An 18,520-nucleotide genomic window follows, 5' to 3' on the forward strand; every position below is an offset into this window, starting at 1 on the left:
TGTGGGAGCGACATTGATTTCACCCCTGCTACGTGCTAAGCATGACACTAGCATGACATTTTTTTTTCCTAAAGATTTTATTTATTTATTTATTCATCAGAGAGAGAGAGAACATGAGCAAGGGGAGCAGCAGGCAGAGGGAGAAGCAGGCTCCCTGCTGAGCAAGGAGCCTGACTCAGGACTCGATTCCAGGACCCTGGGATCATGACCTGAGCCGAAGGCAGATGTTTAACAGACTGAACCCCCCAGACATGGGTTATCAAACCCCCCGACATGGGTTATTTTGTTGGCTCTTCGCAATAACTCTATGGGGTGGTTTCCTTTATGACCCTCCCTGCTCAGAGCTGAGAACTCCGAGGCTGCAGGATGTCAGATAATCTGTCTGAGACCCCCCAGCCAACTCAGTGGAAAGGTAGTGCCTGACTGCACACCTTCCCAAACCTCAAGCCTGTTCCCTGTCCATGGAACCACGCTGCCTCCTGTGGTTTAAGGGTCCTGGATGGAATTCCTCCCTAGATCATGTGGCAACCTCACTGCTCCACACCGGTATGCTCCCGGGACCAGAGGACCTTGGGTCAAGGCTGGTTCCACCCCCTTACCAGCTGTGTGACCTCGAAGCATAACTACACCTAACCCACAAGGTGGTACCAAGGTCAAACAACGTGTCAGAAAATGCCATATAAACTGTGAAGTGCTGAAATGGAAGGAACAGACAGCCGCACTGTGTGCCCACCACCGCGGTAGATGCGATAAGGAAGGCACTAGGCAACACAAGCAAAAATAAACAAGTGGGATCGCAGCAGACAAAAAAGCTTCTGCTCAGCAAAGGAAGCCGTCAACAGAGTGAAAAGGCAGCCTACAGAATGGTAGAAAATACTTGCCAATCATATGTCTGGTGAGGGCTTAATATCCAAAACATATAAGGAATTCATACAACTCAGTAGCAAAAAAACAAGCGTCTGGTTGAAAAATGAGCAAGGGCACCCAGGTGGCTCAGGCAACTAAGCATCTGACTCTTGATTTGGGCTCTGGTCATGATCCCAGGGTCCTGGGATGGAGTCCCTCATGGGGACTCCCTGCTCAGCGGGTGGTCTGCTCTCCCTCTGTCCCCACCACCCCCTGCCCCCACCACCTCTGTGTGCTTTTTCTCTCTCTATATCAAATAAATACAAAATTTTTTTTTGTTTTGTTTTTTGTTTTTGTTTTTTTAATGTTAGAGATAGAACTACCATAGGATCCAGTAATCCCACTTCTGGGTATTTATTTGAAGGAAATGAAAACAGAATCAGAAAGAAATTTCCGCACGCCCACGCTCACTGCAACACTGTTTGTAGTGGCTGAAGACCTGGAAACGCCCTAAGTGTCCCCCCACAAAAGAATGAATGAAGAAAGTGTGTATATCCATGGGAATATTATTCAGCCGTGAGGAAGGAGGGAACCCTGCCATTTATGATGGAACTTGATGCTGAGTGAAGGAAGCCAGGCAGAGAAAGACAAATACTGTATGATATCCCTTAAACCACACACACACACACACACACACACACACACACGCATGGATGCAAAGTCATACTCAGAGAAGCTGGGGGTTAGGTCTGGGGAAAACAGGGAAGGTTTGGCCAAAGGGCATGCGCTTTCAGCTCCAAGATGAAGGCCTGCGGGGTCGAAGGGAAAACATGGTGACTACAGTTGGTAATACTGAATTGTATAACGGAATAACAACGGGAAAAGGAAGGTACCAGCCTCAGGCAGACTTTGTCCTCAGGTTAGCAAACAACGAACAGGCCCCGTGCATGTGTGTGTATGTGTGTGTGTGTGCGCGTGGGGCTACAGAGACACACAGGACACGGAGTTTGCCATTTGATTGGGATATGCCATAATACATTCAGGGATTTATTTTATTTTATACCACCATTTGTTATATACCACTGTGGGCTGTGGGCTAAATTCCTCCGGTATGTTTTCTCATTGAATTCTCCCAGCTCTCCAACAAGGGATTGTTACCATGCCTTTTCCGTGGCAATAAAATAACTTGGAGGCTGGGGACCAGCCCTGGGTTCACGTCCTACCTCAACCTCTTCCTAGCAGTGTGACTCTTGACCATGTGACCAAATTTCTCTACCCATCTGTAAAATGGGAATAACAATATCTATCTCTCCAGCCTATTGTTTTATGATTATTACACATCAAGTTCCTAGCAGGCAATCAGTGCTCAAAAAGTAAATGAACAAGCAAGCAGTTAGGGAGGGTTGTGACCTTCTGAGCTCTGTGGAGGGGAGCAAGGAGGAGAGATGACCCTTTCCGTTAGGAAGAGAGTGTCCTGTTGTCTTTAGAAGGAAGCATGAAAGGAGGTGGGGTCTGCTGTTTCTAATTGGAGGAGTGGAAAACTTGCCAAATCCGCACGTAAGTAGGTATAAGCCACTTCCTTTCTCTGCCCCTGGCTGCTGGAACATCGGTAAGCATTTGCCTTATTAAGATCTTTCCAGAGCTTCCCATGGAAGACTGCAGTGGCAGATTGCAAGAGTGAGCACAGAAAATCTACCCCTTCCTCCATGACGGGAGGAAGGGATGGGGGCCTGGGGAGGAGGCCATTGAAATGACATCCTGGTAGGTCCCCTCTTGCAATAGCGCGGTGGTTGCTGAGTGCCCCGGGGGCAAGGTCTAATAATACCAATAATAGTCATTATAAGATTTTGCATCTGTGCAGGGTTTATTATGTTTCTCCCGAGGCGGTTTCCCATTCAAAATCTTATTGAATCCCTATAATTCAGTGACATAAATGGGCAGGATTGAGAACCTTCTCTACCATGACTTGACCTTCTGTGGGCTGACAGTAGTGAATGGTAAGCTGGGTCTCCATCTCCAGAACTTCTCAGGGGCTCTCGGCCCCAGGCCCAGCTCCAAAATTTCCCCCATTCAACCATCCCCACCCCCAGTTTTCTCATTGTCCTAGTTTCTGGCCCCCTGGACTCCTTTGGCTCAGTCATGAGCCATCTGGTCTCTGAAAATCCAATCTAGTGGTTGAAGGGAAGGAACAATCCGTTATTTTTATTTGCTGCTTGGAGGGGGGTTAATAATTAGGTGATCTGGGGCCAATGAGAGCAGGGAAGTTAGAAAAAAAAATTACTCTAAAGCTTCTTGATGAAGTATAAAGATATGAGAAGGGTGAGAAAAAGATTTTGGTCTTAAAAAATCAGCCATGTTAAGGTAAAATTACATAAATGAAATTCACCTATCTTAAGCATATGAGTTTAGACAAATGTCTACAGTTCTGTAACCATGACCTCAATCAAGCTATAGAACATTTCCATCACCCCCAGAGAACCACTTGTTCCCCTTTTCAGTTTAAACTCTCGCCTCCCATATCACTGAGATTGATCTGTCACTATAGTTTTTGCCTTTTCTAGAAAATCATACAAATGGAATCACACAGCATGTAGACTTTTGTGTCTAGCTTCTTTCATTTAGTATGATGCTCTTTTGAAATTCATCCACGTTGGCACATGTATAAGTAAGCTTGCTCCTTTTTATTGCTGTGTAGTACTCCATTGTATAGATATACCACAATTTGTTTATCCATTTACCAGTCTGTGGACCTTTAGGTTGCTACCAGGTTTTTTTTGTTTTGTTTTGCTTTTTTTTTTGCATGCATCTTTATTTTATTGATAATAATTGTCTCTATATACATTTAGAACACATGGACCATTTTTGTATGGATATATTGTTTACTCAACTTACAGACAATGATTGGCAAACATGTACTTGGACCTTCCTTGTATTAACTCTGGGCCAGCTCTGTCCCACTCCTACTCCTCTGACCAGGGTGCAGATTCTCGCAGAGTGGGAACGACTCATTGTAGTCATGCAACTCAAGAAATAAATATTCAAACCAAAATGTGGTATTTAACTTTATTTGTTATATTTTATTATATTGTGGTAAGAACCGTTACCATGAGATCTGCTCTCTTCAGTTTTGTTTTTTAATATTTTATTTCTTTATTTGACAGAGAAAGAGAGATCACAAATAGGCAGAGAGGCAGGCAGAGCAGAGTTGGGGGGGGGGAGCGGACTCCCCACTGAGCAGAAAGTATGATGTGGGGCTGGATCCCAGGACCCTGAGATCATGAGCTGAGACAAAGGCAGAGGCTTAACCCACTGAGCCACCCAGGTGCCCCCATTCTCTTCAGTTTTTAAGTGTACAATATAGGCTTGTTAACTATAGGCACAAAGTTGTACAGAAGATCTCTAAAACTTATTCATGCTGAATCAAAACTTTGTGCCCACTGATTAGCAATTTCTATTCCCTCCTGCTCCCCCAACCCCTGGTAACCACCATTCTACTCTCTGAATTTATGAGTTTGACTATTTTAGATACCTTATATAAGTGGGATCGTGCAGTATTTGTCCTTCCATTTTACTTACTATTTTATTTAATATGATGTCTTTAAGTTCATCAGTGTGGTCACGTATCACAGGATTTCCTTCTTTTAAAAGTCTGAATAATATTCCATTGAATATATATACCACATTTTCTCTGTTTATCGATTGATGGACATTTATATCATTTATGAATCTTGGCTTCTGTTAATAGTGTCACACTGAATATTTGAGTGCTAATATCTCTTCAAGATCCTGATTTCATTCTTTTGGATGAATAACCAGAAGCGGGATTTCTGGATCATATGGTAGTTCTATTTTTAATTTTCTGAGAAACTTCCATACCGTTTTCCATAGCAACATTTTGCATTCCCACTAACAGTGTACAAAGATTCCAATTTCCCTGCATCCTCCTCAACACTTGTCACACACATATACACATATGTTTTGACAATAGCCGTCATAATGGGTGTGAGGTGATACCTCATTGTGGTTTTGTTTTGTATTTCCCTGATGATAGGTGGCATGGAGCATCTTTTCATATATCTGTTGGCCCTATATATGTCTTCTTTGGAGGAGTGTTTTATTCAAGTCTTTAGCTCATTTTGAATCAAGGTTATTAGTATTCTTGAGTTGTAGGAATTTTTTAAAAAATACATTTTAGAAATTAATTGCTTATCTGATGTTATGGTTTGCAAATAATTTCTCCAATTTAGTACATTGCCTTTTAACTCTGTTGTTTCCTTTGCTATGTAGGTGCTTTTTGGTTTAATGTAGTCCCCCTTGTCTATTTTTATTTTCATTGCCTGGGATTTTGGTGTCATATCCATGAAATCATTGCCAAGACCAACACCATGAAGCTTTCCCCCTGTGTTTTTTGTTTTGTTTTGTTTTGTTTTTTTAATTTTAGGAGTTTTATAGTTTCAGGTCTTAGGTTAAGTCTATCATCCATTTTGAGTTGCTTTTGTGTACTGTAAGCTATAGGTCTAAATTCATTATTTTGCATGTGGGTATCCCCTTTTCTCAACACCATTTGTTGAAGAGAATATCCTTTCCCCATTGTGCATTCTTGGCACCCTTGTCAAAGATTAATTGAATGTATATGGGTAGAATTCCCTGTTGTTGGTGGCGGTTTTTTTCTTGCTGTCAACATTTGTTGCTCTCAATCGTTTTTTGCCAATCTATGTTTTATCTTATCTTGGGTAAATAACTAGGAATGCAATTACAGGGGCATGTGGTAAGCGTATGTTTCACTTTGTAAGAAACTGCCAGATTGCTTTTCAAAGTGTTGTACCATTTTACATTTCTGCCACAAGTGGAAAACTGTGTATAAGAGTTTCAGGTGCTCCACATCCTTTTCAACACTTGATATTGTCAGACTTTAAAATGTTGCTAATTCTAGTGGGTGTGTACTGGCATTTTATTGTGGTTTTAACGTGTATTTCATTAATAACTAATCATATCATTGATATATTTTCTTTTGTGAAGTATCTATTGCCAATATTTTGTATATTTTTCTATAAAGTTGTTTGTCTTTTTATTATTAAGTTATAAGGATTATTCATTTTTTTTTAAAACAGTGTCTTTCAAAGAGAATATTTATTTTGATGAAGCCTAATTTATCAATTTTTTTTCTATGGTCTGTGCTTGTTGTGTCCTAGCTGGGAAATCTCTGCATCTTCTAAGTCACACATTTTCTCCTATGTTTTCTTCGAGAAGTTTTATAATTGTATCTGCTAACTTGGGTCTATGTTCCATTTTGTATTAATTTTTATATAAATATGGTACAGGACCTGAGGTCCACTTTATTTTTGCATATGGATTTTCCATGGTTTCCGCACCATCTATTAAAAAAATCTATCATTCCTCATTGAATTACCTTGGTACTTTAAAAATTTATTTATTTATTTATTTGACAGAGATCACAAGTAGTCAGAGAGGCAGGCTGAGACAGAGAGGGGAAGCCGGCTTCCTGCCGAGCAGAGAGCCCGATGCAGGGCTTGATCCTAGGACCCTGAGATCATGACCTGAGCCAAAGGTAGAGGCTTTAACCCACTGAGCCACCCAGGCACCCCTACCTTGGTACTTTTACCATGAGTTAATTTATTAGAATTAATACATGTTTGAGTCTATTTCTAGCCTCTTTATTTGGTTCAATCCATCCGTATGTCCGTCCTTCTGCCATCACCAAATTGTCCTAATTTTAGTAGCTTTATTTAAAGTCTTGAAAGCACATAATGTAAGATTTACAACTTGTTCTTGTTTTTCAAAGTTGTTTTGGCTATTTTCCCAATCCCCGGGAAAAGGAGTGACCTCTGAAAAAAAAGAGTGACATTTTCCTCCTATTCATCATGTTTAGATAGAGAAGTCTTCCTGGAGGAGTTGAGAGGAAAAAAAAAAATAGAGGCTGGTCTTCAGGCTCTGCCAGCCCTGGTGATGGTGGTCCCAGGATGGGTGGGGGTCAAGAAGGTGACAGGAAATGATTTTATGATTTCTCTCTTTTCCTGGAGCTCAAGGCAGGTCCTTTAGAGAGGTTCCTGGTTGTTTCATTTCAAGGACTGGTGGTTAAATCTGCTGTCTTCACCTTGGAAGAAGAGAAGGGGATTCCTCATTCAAAATTGCCCCTTTGAGATCCTGGTTTTGCCTTTTTGAGTCTCCTGCTGGGAATCCCTTGGCCAGCCTCTCTTACTGCGGTGCTATACATACCATCAGTTCTTCCAAGCCACTCGACTATTTTTATGCCCAAGCAGTGGAATCCTGAGTCTCAAACTGAATATAGACGTGGGAAGTTATAGGCTCACAATCCCCCAGAACTTCAAGGGTGTGGCCCTGGCTAAAGCTTTAATTAGCTCCTGTCAGCATTTGCCATTTCCTACCCCTCCCAGTGCCCTGGCCGCTTGACCCCTGTTCTCCCCTGATAGCACCACCACTCTCTCCCTAGCTTCCTTCCTAGTTCTTTCAAGAACAGGGAACTTTTCTGGCCAAACCTGAGGCTCTCCTCTTCCTTCAGGTCCATGCTGCCTTCTATGAAGACCCTTGAACCCCTGTCTTGCTTGGATGATATCCTGAAGTTCCTGAAGCAAGCTGCCCCTACTCTGTACCTCTCATTCCTGAGTCCTCCAAGCTCCTTCCCATCCCAGGCTCATGGCATAAGACAAGACATCAAAATTCTCATTCTGGGTCTGGACCACCCCATGGTCCAGCTACCCCACCGATACTCATCAGATTGGGGCACTTTTGGATTGCTAAAGCCAGGTAGAACTGAATTCTGCCTAAAGTCATGGCCATGGAATTAAAAATACAGGAAATAAATGTTTGGCCTGGATACGACAGGCTTCCCTCATTTGGAATTCCAAGAACCATATACTGAGGCTGGGTCATGTTCCTTTTCCATTGCTATTCCTTGGGTCCCTCCAGCTCCAGAACTCTTAGGGCCACAGCCCTGGGCGGCAGGTCCCACAGGCTCCTCTGTGCCTCTGGATTTGCATGATGTGGTGGCTCTGAAAAAGTCCCTCTCAGGCTCATGCTCCCGAGTGGGCTGGGGACTGTTTGATTCCAAGGCCTGGATCACATTCTCAATGCAGCTTGAAGGGTCCTTCTCATCCCAAAGTGTAGCAACTGCGCTTAGGCCTATGAGTGCAGACCTTTCTCCTTTCTTTACTTCTCCAGAAGCAATGGGAGACAGATGAAGTCTGGATCTTAGGTGCTTGAATCATCCAGCCTCCTAGGGATTTGCTCAACCTGCTGGGCCCTCGTCTCACTCTACACTAGGTCCTAGTTTCCACCATGATGGAATGAGGATGCAGAAATGTTGTCCTGGAATGATGACTCAGGTACAGGGAGCTGAGCTTGTCCAGTGTAGAGCCTTCGAGACGCAGGTTCTGAGGACCTACATGAGCTGACATTCAATGTTGTGTTTGCTTTCCTAAAAGCACCCCAGGTTCAGGTATTGCTACTGTCCTAGCTTTGCTGGTGAGAAAGCCGAGGCTTCAAGAGGCAAGGGACTAGGATGAACTTACACAAGGGTTGTGGCCCATCTGTGGGGTCTATGACCTTGTGGAGTCTATGGCCCTGGCATAGACCCTGAAACCTTACCCGGAGTGGAGTGTTCCAAGGCCTTATGTCAGGTGTTCTTTGGGAAGAAAGCTTTATTCTGGGTTCTGTGGACAGAGGCCCAGTGTGCCCATGTCCCCACCTCACACCTGGACAAACTATGATGGGACATGCTGGCAATAGCCTTGGGACGGTCCTACCCCAGGGACTCTGTCTTGTTCCTCCCTGGCTCCCACCCCCCTTTGCAGCCTCTTGTGCCCCATGGTCCATCTGCTGTGGTGGCAGTGCTCCCAGCGAAAGCTGGGAAAGAAGGAAGCAGCGAGGGACAAAGGGCTATGACCTGTGGGCTAAGGATTTGGGAAATAGCTCAAGGGCAATGTCAGGACAAGCCTTGGACTTGGGCAAGGAGGAGCAAACTAGGCAATGATCCCTCTGCCCACATTCTCATTATGTCTTCAATCAAACAGGAACTTATTGTTTGGATGTTCTCTTAGCTGGTGGGCTCCCTGAGGCAGGGCCTGCTGTGATGCTTCTCTGTATTTTCATACATTGAGCACCAACAGTGTACCAGACACTGGGGACTCCCAGTCCAGGGTTTAGTGGTTGGACCCATGAATGACCATTGGCCAAAACCCTCATGAAATAGAGAATTGGACATGATCCTTGAAACTTGCCTGCCTGGAGTGTAGGCTCTCCTACTAACTAGCTGTGTGACCATGGGCAAGTCATTTACCTGCTCTGAGTCTTGATTTTCTCATTTATAAAAGAGAGGATGATGACACACACTATAAAATTGTCTTAAGGGTTAAGGCATAGGTTGAATGCATGACATGTCATCAGTGGTCCACAAACTCCCTATGCCTCAGTTTCCTCATCTGTAGAGTGATGAGGAAGTTTTGCTCCATGGTGTTTTGTGAGAATTAAAAAGTTAATACATGCAAAGTGTTCAAACAGTCCGTGCCACATAGTAAACATTATGAAGTACTAAAATATAATTATTAGTATTCTGCTACCCCAAATTTATCATCTACCTGTATCTATCTATCTATCTATCTATCTATCTGCTAACCTCTAGACTTATTTGTATTCTATTAGTTTTTCTACTACTAACCTCTTTCTGCTCAAGGATCCCAGCCAGGGTACCATGGGACAATTTGTCCTGTCTTCTTAGTTTTCTCTGGTCTATGACAGTTTCTGTCTCTTTTTGGGTTTTAGGACCTTGACAATTCTGAGGAGTACTGGTCAGATATTTGGTAGAAGGTCCTCAATTTGGGTGTGTCTGGTGTTTTTCTCGTGGGTAGATTGGAGTTATAGTTTTGGGGGAAAGATGCCAAAGAGGTGAAGTGCTCTTCTTATCGTACCCCAACTTTATTTTTAATGGGAATGAATTCTTTGGATCGCTTTCTTGGGTTCTCCTTTGGGGTAGAGGGAAGGACGTCTGGGAGTGTAAAATCAACGTTCGGCCAACTTATACTAAGACCGTGGGGACTTGGACTCTGACCTTGGGCAAGGGAGGAGGCCAGGCTGGTCAGAGGTGGGTAGAGCAGGACTTATAACTCAGCATGAACTAAACCCTAAGAGAAGGCAAGAAGGGAGGTTCTAATGGGGAAACCCTTGGCCCAGATTGAGGAGACCTGTGGGGGAGGAGGTGGATAGAGGAGAAATAGAAAAAAGGCTGAAGGCAAGCTTCCCCTCTCAGCTGGACTGCCTTGAGGGACCTCATCAGTAGGAACCCCAAAGGAGAATGCAAACACCAATAGCACTGCCATCCCAAGCCCAAGGTACGGAAGGACTTGGGGACATCCAGGATTACATCACCCATTGCATGTGCCAATACAGCTGAATCTGGGGAACTGGGAGGACCATCTGGAGTCTGCCCGAGTGCCTGGCCAGAGAAGCAGCTCCCAGCTCTGGGAGGATGCCTCTAAGAATTGGAGGCAGGGTCAGGACAGAGCCCCCAGGCACTTGGCTTATGGTTGTATCCAAGTGAGCTCTCCATCCTGAAATGCCAGTGCCATGCGTGGTGAACAAGCTCTGCCTCTTTGCCTACGATCTTGGGGTCTTTTCTGGAATTCTGAACCTACCCTGGGGCACAGGTACATCTGGTGGCAGGAACTGGGGGGTAGGTTCTCTGCTACCTGCATCCCTGGGTCTACCTGCCTCCCCATGGTTGGGGCTCTGAGCCTTTCTGGTTCCTGTCCTGTCTCCTCCTTCCTCCTTCCCCTTTTCCTCAGGCTGGGCAGTAATTAGAGGCTATCATGTGACATTTGGGATCCAGAAAATTCTCTAAAGGCTCTGATTTGCCCCAGGAACTCCAGAGCTGGAGTAGGAGAGGTGAGAGGATCAGGAAGACTGAGTTGGGGCTTTGGTCAGGGAACTACTGTAGACCAATTACTTCTCCACTCGGGGTCCAGTTTTCTCCTGTGTGAAATGAGGGTTCAGATTCAATATTTTCCTTACTGCCCTTTTATGAAACTATATTAGATGCATTAATTATTAGTCTGTAATCTATTGATTATATGTAATCCATAATCAATAATTTATTAAATTAACAAAAATCCAAGATGAAAATTTCCCATGATCCATCCTGAAATGACATTAATATTTCCATTGGTTTCTGACACTTTCTAGTCCTTGTTCACATATATATTCAATTTTAATGTATTTACAGTAATACCATAAGTAGGAATTTATAGTGAACATTTTCAGCTAACATTACACCAAGCATATGTTTTCCTTTCCCTTTTTTTATCTCCTTTGTCCTGCTCTCTTCTTGCTGAGGTAGCCAACGTGAACCGCTTAGTTATACATGCGCTCCTATGGAAAAACAGTACACTGTATAGAATATGCATTTGGGGGAGAAGAGTCCTTGTTTTACAAAATGATACACATTTCTCTGCAGCTTGCTTTTCTTGTTTAGCCACATGTTGTGGAAATCAACCCCAGCCAAGAGATATCACGCATAATTCCATGTAGAGATAGAACACATAACTCCATGGGATGGATGAAACTGTCCCAGTATCTTCAACCAGTCCCTGACTGATGGGGACTTGGGTTATTCCCAGCCGCTCTGTTTCCCCCACTAAAAACAATGTCGCCATATTTTGTACAAATATTTTTATGAACAGGTTCCTTGCATTTCTCTGGTATAAAATTCCAGAGGTGGGATCGCCAGGTCAGAAGACCTGTGTTCCTTTCAATTTCCAAAAAACAGCTGTAAACATTCACAATGAGTGATTCACACACAGGCAGTAGATTGGGCACTTCTCTGCCCGTGTTCTCTCCAGCCACTGTAGCTACTGTCTTTCTAATGCCTGCCAGTCTGATGGATGGGAAACGGTATTTCTGTGTTGCTTCCATTTGTACTTTCCTGTTTACTAGCAAGATAGAGCGTCTTTCCATCTGGCTCTTGGAGTTCCTCTTCTCACAACCGGAATTCATATCCTTTGCCCATTTTTTCTACTGGGTCTGTCTTTACATTATGAATTTGTGGGATCTCGGTGTAGGAGACGCACCTGCCTTCCGCCATACGTACTGCAAACATATGTTACCACTCGATCATTCGTCATTTGACTTACTAGATTATCTTTTCCCACGCAAGATGCTTTCATTTTACGTAGTCAGATATATTTCTTCTTCTTAATGGCTTTTCAATTTCCTGTTTTGTTTTAAAAGTCTCCCAAACACATAAGCTGTCTTTCTAAGTTTCCTTATAAATTTGCCCGTGGTTTTTTTTTTTTTTTTTCTGTTTGTTTGTTTTGTTTTTTTTCCCACTGAAACTTGAAATCTTTCTGGAATTACTTTTGTCAAATTAAGGTAAGCTCCAATGTTATTTTCTCCCATGAGAAGAGCCAGGCTCAGCAGTTTCTAATCTATGCTGTTGTAATTGTGGAGCCCCCGAGAGACACCTGGGAGGTGGCTACCAACCTTGCGGCTAGCAAGACAGGGGTGTGAGGGGGTGGCACAGATCTCCCACTTCCTGCCCCTATTGAGCTCTTCCGCTTTGGTTGCTTTACAAAATGGGATCCCAGGGGTGCCTGGGTGGCTCAGTCTTTAAGTGTCTGCCTTCGGCTCAGGTCATAATCCCAGAGTCCTAGGCTCAAGCCCTGAGACAGGCTTCCTGCTCCACTGGAGGCCTGCTTCCGCCTCCCTCTCCCACTCCCCCGTTTGTGTGCCCTCTTTCACGGTCTCTGTCAAATACATGAGTAAAATCTTAAAAAAAAAAAAAAAAAAAAAAAGAACCCCACGAAAACCAAAATGGGATCCCAGGAAAGATTGGGTTTGGACAAAGTGTTCTGAGGCTAAAAGGAGTTTAAACACCTCTTTCAGGTCATCTTTGGGGGCCCTTCCAGGTCTGGCATTCTCTGACTCCATGATGGTGAAACAACATGTCAATATAATTTTATCCAAATGTAATTTCAATATTAAATCCCAAGGTGGCTCAAAGTAAATATTAGAATCCTGGAGTTTTGATGATGGAAGACAACTTGGAAATCATCAAGTCTAGTGCCTCTCGATTCTGGCTACCATTCAAATCACCTGGGAGCTTATAAAAAGGCCTGGAGCCCCTAACCAGGGCCAGAACAAGAGTATCAGTCCCTTGGTGGGGGAGCTGCAGGGGGTGGGGGGTGGGAGGGTGGGGGGAGGGCAGGCGTTGATGCTTGGGAAAGTCTCCTAGTAATTCTAATCATCAGCCGGGGTTGAAGACCACTTCTGTAGCTTAACTTCCTTACTTCGTTAGCAAATAAATTGAGACCTGGGAACGGTGAACGAGGTGTCCCACTGCTGGCTAGCTGTAGAGTTGACGCTAGAACCTTTATCTCTGCCTCTCGGTTGGCTTTTTCATTTGCATCAAACAAATCCCTCATCAAGCACCATGCCTTGGGTTTTCAGCCGGCAGCACTGAACTCTCGGTGAGAGCGCTTTGTATCTTTGCCTATGATCAGCTTAAACACGTTCAGTTCTGGGCATCACAGATGAATAGACCTAGTTCCGCCTTGCTGGACCGAAGCGGGGAACAGGGTTTCAAGAACTATAATGATAAAAGATAGTGCGGAATTAATGGAAAATCCTGTGCAGTGGAACTTACCGTCAGGCGGGGGTGCTCAGAAGGAGGAAGAGGCAGCAGTTGGGAGGTCCAGGGCTGCAAGCAGTGGCAAGGGGTCTCAGGGCAGGGATGCCTTAGTGCTGGCTGGGCCCCGCCTGCTGAGGCCACCTCTGACCTTGTCCCTCTGCTCTGTCCTCAGGAATGAGACTGTGCTACACCAGTTCTGCTGTCCCGCCGCCGATGCCGAACAGAAGCCCGCCTGCTCTGACTTGGCCTCCCAAAGGTGGGAATGCCGCGGTGACTGTTCTCCCTCCCCCACCCCCACTGCCCTTCCCCTCGGAGCAAAGCACACCACACAGCGCCTCTTCCTCTGAGTCCTGTGTTCTTGTTTGTCTGTTTTTACCTCCTGCCTCCGTTTCTCTTTCCGACCTCTGGACCCCAGATGAGCCATTCCCAACTCTTGAGGTTATTATACCCTTTGGGTTTAAACTCCAAACTTAGACTCCTTCCCCCAAACAGCCTACATAAAATGGCATCTCTTTAAACGTCCAGGGTAATTAATTGGATTATGCAGAGTATAATATACATACATAAAACATCATATAGGTCATCTGGCACTCAGGAGGGGCTCAACCAATGGTAGCACCCATCCTTTCTATCAGAGCAAAGATAGATGCTTTCCTTTCTTTCTCCTTGCATAAAAGAGCCAAGATGAATACGTTTAATTCTCAGGATTTCAACACTTCACTAAGATAGCTGTTGACCTGGGAAGGAAGGGGGAGTGTTAGGTCGAGGGTCCGTGTCACTGTCCCGGGCTTTCTTCACCTAGTTGTGGGTTAGTCATGGTCCCTCTTACTTTTATTATTTTTAAAAAATTAACTAATTTTTTTTTTTTAAACCAGGGAACCCTCAGGTCATTTAATAGTCACTGATGACATCTTAGGGTAATATAACTAAATATACATACATATTTTTTTGATTGGCACAGGCACAGCATGCCAATCTAATGAGACAAAATAGGGGTGTTATAGCATATATTTGGTGTCTTTCCAATATTGTCAACAACATAGCAGCTTCAGTGGGAAATAGTCACAGTGGTCAAAAAAGCTATTTAGCTTTTAAATGTACTATAAGTTTTTTGTTTTACCAGGGAGTCCATCCCCATTCATCTAAGTGTCTGTCCATCATTGTCATCACGTTTGCAAAGCCTACCCCGGCAGAAGGGCGGGGAGTCCCCAAGTGCTCTGCCTGTGACGCTGACGTGGAAATGTGGGTGCCCGAGCCCCATAAGGCAGCTCTCGGCGTGGCCAGCTTCCCACACTCTGACCCCTCCTCCCCACACATCAGCTCCCGGCTGTTTGCTGTGGATATGTTACATCTCAGGACTGACGCCTTGATTCTTTCTTTGGGTTTCTTAAGCTCAAGACTTTCCTGAAATGTAAGTGTAGGGAAATACTTCTGTTCCATGCCAGTCACTTCCTCAGGGAGGGGAGGGGGAGGAGAGCCACGGAGCAGCTGAACTCAGGGTCCCTCTTGTCCACCCGCCTGCTATTTGGTCGTCCGTCCTCCTCGTGCTCTCGTCTGCTTTCTTCCACGTCCACCTGTCCCTCCAGCTCTCCTCTTCCTCCCCAACACCAGATTCCTCTTTTCTGGCTCGCTCAGTCTTGATCCTTGCGCTCCGGGTCGCTCATTAAAGCTTTGTTCTCTTTCCACCGAGTTTTCTGTCTCAGTTCTGCACATTTCTCTCTTCTTTACTTGTTTCTGACTTCACTGGCAGTCAAGACACTTGGATTCTGGCCAGGATTTGCCCCATCGACAGACTTCTATTGTTGGGACTCGTTTGAGCAAGTTGCTTAGCTCCCCTGGGCCTCAGTTTCCCCATCTGTAGAATCAAGAGGGTGATCTGTCTGGGGAGGAACGTTGACATAACGTTTCATGGAGTCTCTCAGCTGCTCTGAGAGGTTAGACCAGGCAGGTTTTCTTATCCCTGCCTCATGTGAGAGCAGAGGGAGGTTCGGGGCACTCAAGGGCCTTGCCCACAATCACACAGCCAGGAAGTCCCAGTGCCCAGACTTGCCCCGAGGGCACGTGACTCCTACTGCTAGCACTTCCAGGTTTAAGACTCAATGATTCCATGGTCTTTCTTTCCTCCTTTGTTCCTCGGAAAGTAACTCCATAGTGATCAGAATGGGAGCTATGGACATAAGACCAAGAAAGGTGTAACTACCGGGAAATCAGGGTCAGGGAGGAGGTAGGACTCTGAGAAGGAAACTGGAGGAGTGAAGCCAAAGCCAGTGGCACACCTTCAGGATCCCTCAATCCCAGGCTGAGGGAGGCATGATTGCTCCCCGAGGCTGACCAGATTGGAGGATGGAAGGGAAAGGGAAGGACCGAGCCCTGTGCCGGCACCTGGGGTGGCCTGGGAGGCCAAGTTCTGTGCTGGGGACAGAAGCACAAGGAAGGCCATTTGGATTCTGGAGGAACTCCCCATCTAGTGGGGTACTGTAATGCCCCCAAATGGATGCTGGCTCGCCTGGAAACTGACTGGAAGGAGAAAGAAATGGGAGAATGAGACAGGGGGTCGGGGGAGGAGGAAAAGCATGAGGACAAAGAGTGGAGTGGCATCGGGGTGGTCTGCAAGGGTGGAGATGGAGAACCCTGGCCCCTCCCCATGAGGTCTCACCGTTCAGACACACAGCAGAATCTTCCACATGTCCTCCTTCGTGGGGCAGGGAGAAGAGAGGGAAGCTGTCTACTCTGCCTCCCACCCCATCAATCCAGCTCAATTCAGGAACGTTTAATTACCACCACCCAAGCACCAGGCATCGGTGAAGACAGATGGCCGGGTGTCCTCAAGCCCAGTCTTGGGGGGGGGGGCACCAGCGACAGAAATCCTCCCCAGCATTTCCCATGCTCCCCCTCTCGCTCTCATCCTTCCCACTCCTTCCCGTGCCCTCACTCCTCTGCCAGCTGGGGCCACCTTGAGGCCTGGGATTCTGGTGGGAAGGGGAGGGAGGAGCTGTTGTGATATGTGGGAGAGAGGGGTGGGAGCTGGGGGCCGGGGAGGGATGTTCCCCCCTCATGGGGGCTGGGGCACCAAGGGAAGGGGCTTTTTCCCCCAGGCTTTGGGGCGGGAGGGTAGGAAATCTATTTTCCTTGTTTCCCCTTGGAGGGACAGGCGCCGAAGTTGGGGTGCGGGTGCTCTGGGAAGGAGGGTGGGAGAACATTTGATGGTGGAGGATCTGAGAGCACTGCCCCCCGCAGCCTTCCCCTCTCTGTGGGCCAGGGAGACCTGCCCCCAGCCGGTCCAGACCTTCAGCTGCTGTCTGCCTCTGTTCCCAGTCATTTCAAATTGTCCCGTCTGTTTGGTTTGTAGTTTGCTAGAGTATATTTCTGTCTGTCTGTCTGTCGGTCTGTCTGTGTTTGTGACATCAGTCTCTTGGCTTCTCTGGGAGGAGGCCTACTGGAAGTTTTCTGACAGTCCAACAGTGTATATGTCAGTCAAGTCTGTCTGTTCTTGGTGTTCTGGGGGAATCCCATCCGGAGAGAGTTTTCTTCCACGAGATCCCTGACATCCCCCGTGACCCCTTCACAGCCCCGTATCCCTTTCCTTTACCCAGGTGCCCTCCCTCCAGGGCATAGCCCAGACCCCCCTGTGAATTTCTGTATGAGAATGTGCCAAGGCCAGAGACTGGGCTGAAGACAAATGCAGAGTCAGTGAGTCACAAAGCCCTTTGGGCCACCCTGGGAGATCCTGGGCTGGGATACAGGGCTCCGAGACAAACCAGGTTCCAGCCCAATCAGCCTCCTCGGAGTTCTCTGGGGATAAGTCCATTGGCCTCTACAGGAGACCTCAATAAGAAAGCTACACCAGTCACTCAGGTGTCAGGGTCACCGCCGTCCTTGGTGTGTGACCTCACAGCTGACTCCCTCCTCAAATTGCCAAGTTTGGGATGTCTGTCATCTTCCCTGCAGAACACAAGCTGTGGGACTGAACAGGAATCCCTTCCTTGAGCCCCTGGACTCCTCCCCTCGGGGCTGCTTGGCAGCTGGTCACCCACAGCCCCACCGGTCAGACCTGTGGAGAGGGGCCGCCACCGCCGGAGGCAAGCCCTCAGCCCCGTGGAGAGACCGGCCAGGAGACCGGCCAGGAGCAATGCTCCTGCCTCCCAAAGAGGCTGCCAAGCCCCAGCCCTGGGAGAAGGGGTGCTGCTGGGACAGCTTGCCCAGACACCTACAGAGCAGCCTTTGGGGAATGGGGTCAGGAGAAACTCTTGGGACCTGGAGCCTTCCAGGGAGTGATGCTCCAAGAAGTGGGGAGACCGAAAGTACAGCAAGCCAGGAAGCTGGGGGGGTCCCCAAGAAAGGAGGCCAAGGGCTGGGCCTAAGGGACTGGGGTGCAGGGGTGCAGTGGTGGCCCTGGAGAGGCCTCTGAGGCTGGGCCACCGGAGAAAGGTGCCGAGGCTCGCAAACCCATAGGCAAACGGCCTCTGCTTGCTGGGTAGCAAGGCTCAGGTGAGAGCTGGGGGTGGTGCAGCCCCCAGCAGCCAGCCAGGGGCAGCAAGTGCCTGCCAGCTCTTTCATCCCCTTTCCCTGCCTCCTCCTGCTGCTCACTAATGACAAGGGCTTTATTCTAGGGAACTGAATAGGCTAGTAATTGCAGCCCTACTTTCCATCCCGTGGCTCTCCTCCCTCTCAGGCTCTCTCAGTGACACTTGGAACAATGACCCTGGGCTGGCCAGCCACCTCCCAGCATCCCGCAAGACGGCAGGCCATTTGTCTCTCTGGGTGGCAACGGGGCCAAGTTGAGGAAGAATGGTCTCTAATAGGGTCATGAGAGGAGGCTCGTTGGGGTGGGCGTGGGGGCTCAGGAAGGCGACGCCTAGGGTGGAAACGGAACAACCCCCAGATCTGAAGGGGGCTCCCCTGGCAGTCTCAACTGACTTGGTGTTCAGTCCTTTCTCCTCATGTACCCCTTACTCCAGGATGGAAGAGACACTAATATTTCTTGAAAGTATGATTCACGGAACGTACCGGGGATGC

At 46.8% G+C, this 18,520-nt stretch overlaps 1 protein-coding gene across 6 annotated transcripts in view; it reads left to right on the forward strand.

The window, feature by feature from the left end:
* The window catches only part of IQSEC3 (IQ motif and Sec7 domain ArfGEF 3), a 102,495-nt gene that overhangs the window by 19,082 nt on the left and 64,893 nt on the right, over window positions 1–18,520 (forward strand). For all 6 annotated transcript variants that reach the window (XM_059403833.1, XM_059403834.1, XM_059403836.1 and 3 more), the window contains exon 2: window positions 13,677–13,760. In XM_059403833.1, the coding sequence (XP_059259816.1) occupies window positions 13,677–13,760 (84 nt within the window). The remainder of the gene's footprint in view (window positions 1–13,676; window positions 13,761–18,520) is intronic.

This window comes from Mustela nigripes, chromosome 6, assembly GCF_022355385.1.
Source record: "Mustela nigripes isolate SB6536 chromosome 6, MUSNIG.SB6536, whole genome shotgun sequence".
NCBI lineage: Eukaryota > Metazoa > Chordata > Mammalia > Carnivora > Mustelidae > Mustela > Mustela nigripes.